Source organism: Mastomys coucha, unplaced genomic scaffold (assembly GCF_008632895.1).
Source record: "Mastomys coucha isolate ucsf_1 unplaced genomic scaffold, UCSF_Mcou_1 pScaffold22, whole genome shotgun sequence".
NCBI lineage: Eukaryota > Metazoa > Chordata > Mammalia > Rodentia > Muridae > Mastomys > Mastomys coucha.
In genome coordinates this window covers 261,752,351-261,757,051 of record NW_022196905.1, presented here as the reverse complement: position 1 = coordinate 261,757,051, position 4,701 = coordinate 261,752,351, and the positions used below count along the sequence as shown (strand labels likewise).

Below are 4,701 nucleotides of genomic sequence, written 5' to 3'. Positions count from 1 at the left end.
GTGAATACATTCATCCTACCTCAAATACTCCCTAGCCAATTTTCTCAGGGACTAAGAAATGAAATGCCAGAGACCAGGAAACAAAGCCTGCAGAGGCACTCCGAAGGACCTCCTGTTCTGTTATTTAAGTATTTTGTCTGCATGCATGTGCATCGAATGTATGCCAGGTGCAGGGGCCAGAAGTGGATGTTGGGAACTGGGGTTAGAGACGGTTGTGAGCTGCCACGCAGGTGCTCGTACGTACCCAATGGCCAATCTGCCACCTCACCCGTTTTAAATTGTACTTAAATACAAATGTTTGACCTCCTTTGATCCATGATCTGCCTGCCTAGACAGGCCCCACCTAGCCGGTATTTGGCTACTCTGTGGGTTGGCTTGAGGAGTCAAAGTCCACCCTGGTTTAGACCGGCTCCGCTAGGCACATCTTGGCGACCTGTATTATACACCCACTGTGTACTCCCACTCACACTAGTTGAAAGACTGGAGACCGTGAATCTGAAAAGGTGAGCTGCAAGGGAGGACCACGCCCAGCTTTGCCTAGGCCACGCCTACACCTCCGCCCTCCTACTTAGCTGAAAGGGCGGCACCCGACTCCAGCCTCGCCCACCAACGTCACGACCGAGGCCAAGGGGCGGGCTTGACACTCTGCGGAAGAGCGAAGAGAGACCCAGGCCCAAGAGGAGCTCTCTGGGATAGCTGACGACTAGCAGGTAGCACCGCCGCCCACGGGGACGCTCAGTGGGAGAGGGGCTCTGGTTACAAGAGGTTCCGCTGGTGGGAGCGGTGCTGTTGATACGAGGACGCTCAGCAAGCGGTGCTGAAGGTCTCCTGGGGAGGGAAGGCTATATAATACTGTGGTCACTGAGCTGTCAGCGTCCACATCTCAGGGCTGAAGGGGACCATAAATTCCGAGACTTGCTAAGCTGTGAGGGTCCCTATTTTCGGGCTGGAGAGGGCCCTGGGGTTGCTGGGTGCGGGGTCGAGAGTCGCACAGCTGAGAGGACACGGTCTCTAGTCTGACACCTCGTCCCGCGCTCGATCAGGATGGGTAGCAGCTCGCTGTCAGAGGACTATCGCCTGTGCCTGGAGCGCGAGCTGCGGCGCGGCCGCGCGGGGGTATGCGGCGACCCCTCGCTGCGCGCGGTGCTCTGGCAGATTCTGGTGGAGGACTTCGACCTGCACGGGGCGCTACAGGACGATGCGCTGGCGCTGTTCACTGACGGCCTGTGGGGGCGGGCTGACCTGGCACCAGCCCTCCAAGATCTGGCCCGCGCCTTCGAGCTCCTAGAGCTGGCCGCTGTGCACCTGTACCTGCTGCCCTGGAGAAAGGAGTTCACCACTATCAAGGTATGGTGTTAGAGATGCTCCTTCACTCCCTTCCTTGTCCAGACTGTTGGGGGCTGCAGGCCCTCTTCAGGGGAGAGTTCTGCGCTGAGGGGTCGTGGGCGTGTTGGGATGTATGCTTAGCAGAGTCATTCACCTAGAACTTACATGGCTGTCCTCAAAGTAGCCACACTGCCCTGGTTGCCATGGAAATTCTAGGGTAAACGTGGGTGGGTAGGTGAGGGGGGGTTCTTGATGTCCTATGGTCATCCTAACTCCTCTAGGATGTGGACTGATCCCATATGTAAAAGGGGGCCGCTAAGACTGGGAAGAGAACAGCAGATCAAGAACAGCAGGGATCTTGTTCCTGCCTAGTTCCAGGTTAGGTGGCCAGGTCCAGGGCTGGCCTAGTCCTTAGGTCAGATGGCAGACCACCTATAGGGGGCAGGGCCGCTCTGAGATAATTTTGAGTGGGAAGGCAATGACGTCAGAAAGCACGTGGGCGAGGTAAACCTCCACTGGTTGTCATGGCAGCGTCTCCCCCTCCACACCCCACCAGCCTGCTGCTCCACAGGGATACCTGAAATCCCAGGACTTTCATTCAATTCTGTCAAGCTAGAGGCCCACCCATCAGCCCCAGAGGACAGAGGCAGCCAGGCGTGGCCTTGACATTGAATAGTTCAGGAATTGCGTTGGGGTGGAGCTGGCAAGGATAGAGCCTCCTGCCTGTGTGGTTTTAGAGGAAAGTCCCTTTTCTCTTAAGCCCTCAAAAGAAGGGTGTTCTGGCCAGTGCTCCTTGTGTGTAGATGTCCTGTCCCTAAGGAGGGGGTTCTAGCCAGTGCTCCTCATGTATAGATATGCTCTCCCTAAGGGTGCTATGCACAGAAGTTCTCCAAGGATACCCAGAGCTGTTGTAGAGGTTCATACTTAGAAAGACCCAAGTTTAAACCCTGAAGCTTTGGTTCCATAGGTAGGATCTAGAAAGCACATTAGACGTTCTGGAATACTACAGTCATGGAGAGGAAACACAAACAAAGGGCAGAACAGAATTTAAGAGGCTATCTACCAGCAAGGTGGAATAGTTTCCTGTAGACTGAGGCAGGAGGATGGAGAGTTTAGGGTCAAGCTGGGCTATACAATGAAGACCTTGTCTCCACCTAAAGGGCTAGAAGTAGGGCCCAGAGACACAATGCTTACTTAGCATGCACAAGGTTTTAAGTACTCTTGGAGGAAAAAAATGTCTGACATCCAAGCTCACTCCAGACAGATGAAAACTGTATGGGGGTGGGGGGAAAACATGCTCCAGAATGCACCAAGGTCAAGGCAGGGCTGAGTCCACATAGGCTGCATCTAGGAACCTTTATGGAAGAGCACGCCTGACCAGGACCCTTCCTTACAGACCTTCTCAGGGGGCTATGTGCATGTGCTGAAGGGTGTACTCTCTGAGGAGCTCCTGACTCGAAGCTTCCAGAAGATGGGCTACGTGCGCAGGGACAACCACCGCCTAATGGTGACCACCCCACCCCCTGCCTGCCAGCTGGTGCAGGTGGCCCTAGGCTGCTTTGCCCTTAGGCTGGAGTGTGAGATCCTAGGTGAGGTACTGACTCAGCTGGGTACCAGCGTGCTACCGGCTGAGGAGCTGCTCCGAGCTCGACGGGCTAGTGGGGATGTAGCCTCCTGTGTAGCCTGGCTGCAGCAGCGGCTGGCCCAAGATGAGGAGCCACCACCCCTGCCCCCTCGGGGCACACCTGCCTCTTATGGGGCCCCAGTGGACCTGTATCAGGACCTGCAAGAAGATGAGAGCTCAGAAGCCAGTCTGTATGGTGAGCCTTCCCCAGGGCTGGACTCACCTCCTGTGGAACTGGCTTATAGGCCACCACTCTGGGAGCAGAGTGCCAAACTATGGGGTTCTGGAGGCCAGCCCTGGGAACCGCCAGCTGATGATATGCATCTGCATCGGGCCAGTAGCCCACCATATGGGGCTCTGGAAGAGGAGGTGGAGCCAGAACCCTCTGCTTTCTCCTTCCTCTCTCTACGCCGTGAGCTGAGTCGGTCAGGGGACTTAGGTCCCCCTGAATCCCCTTCAAGCCCTGGGCAGGCCAGCCCCCGACACAGGCAAGCAGAAGGATCAGCATCATCGGCCTATGGGCCTGCTGTTGAGCCTCTGAGCTACCAGGCACACAGCTGCTTGACCCCTGGCAACCTACCCACCCTTTGCTGTGACACTTGCCGCCAGCTCCACGCTACCCACTGCACTGCCCTATCTGCCTGCCGCCCGACTCATTCACTGCGCATACTTCTCGGTGACAACCAGAGACGCCTGTGGCTGCAACGAGCACAGGTGGATACCCTGCTCTATGACAGTCCTGGAGCCCATCCTTAGACCCAGATGGCCCCCAAGAGTTTTGGGGACAGTTTCCATGGTGCTTCTTTTGAAAAAGGGCCCAGGCCACTGGCTGGCCCTCTTATTCCCCAGGGGAGTCCAGGACCTGCAGTTGAAAGAGGGTAGAGCCTTCATGGAATGCTCTCGCCTGGTGCCGGCTCAAGCCTCCTCACTGACGTGCCCAGCTCAGCCCTGGTGCAGCAGGCCAAACTCAATCAACAAGACCCTTCCCTTATGTCCCTATCCTCATGCCCAGATGCGCTGGGTAGAGATGTCCAGGTTATCTGTGTTACAGTACCCAAACTCAGAAAGACCCCACCCTATGAACTGCCTGAAGCTCCCTACCTGACCCTGTAGACTTTGAGTGAGGATATGTCCCTCTCTCCATGTGCTGGGAGACCCTCACTCAGGAGCTTGCTCAAGAGCTTGCAGGTGACACAGTAAAATCCCCGAGTTAGATTTGGGCCTTGTGGGAGGGTCTGAAAGAGCAGAGCTTACTTAGCTGTGAGGACCCCAGTTCACCTCTGCTGTTAGTAAGGAGGCATAGAACTACAAAAACAGTGGGAGGCACACTCCCAGGCAGTGGGAAGAGCTGTCACCCACTACCCAGCAGGAATGATTCTCAGCAATCAGCTGCCTACCAGCCAAAGAGGAGGTGAGCATGCACAAACCACTGCCAAAAAGCAGCTCACCGCCCCATGTAGCTCAATTCTGGGCACACAGCTTACCAGGAAGATAGGCTACCCTCATCTGCCGTGGGGGGGAGGATAGCCCAGGACCCCTCATTAGGGTCCCTAAACTGCTAAGGGCTGGGTTTTCATCAACCACTCAGAGGCCCAGGCACAGAGATCACCCCGTTCTGTTAACACTTCCTCTACTGGCACCTCCTCAGCTGAGCCTGTTCCTGCTCCTTATACAGACCCTCAGAGGACACTGTCCCCCTCAGCCACGCCTGTTCCTATTCCTCACACAGACCCCTCAAAGGACACTGTCCC

The 4,701-nt window shown here is 56.1% G+C and overlaps 1 protein-coding gene across 1 annotated transcript; it reads left to right on the top strand.

The window, feature by feature from the left end:
• The first annotated feature begins 451 nt into the window (after positions 1–451).
• On the top strand, positions 452–4,689 carry Spata2l (spermatogenesis associated 2 like). The gene is made up of 3 exons (XM_031341717.1): positions 452–710; positions 1,044–1,347; positions 2,723–4,689. Exons 2-3 carry the CDS (start codon positions 1,045–1,047, stop codon positions 3,704–3,706), a joined length of 1,287 nt encoding a protein of 428 aa, XP_031197577.1. The 5' UTR covers positions 452–710; position 1,044; the 3' UTR covers positions 3,707–4,689.
• The last annotated feature ends 12 nt before the right edge of the window (positions 4,690–4,701 follow it).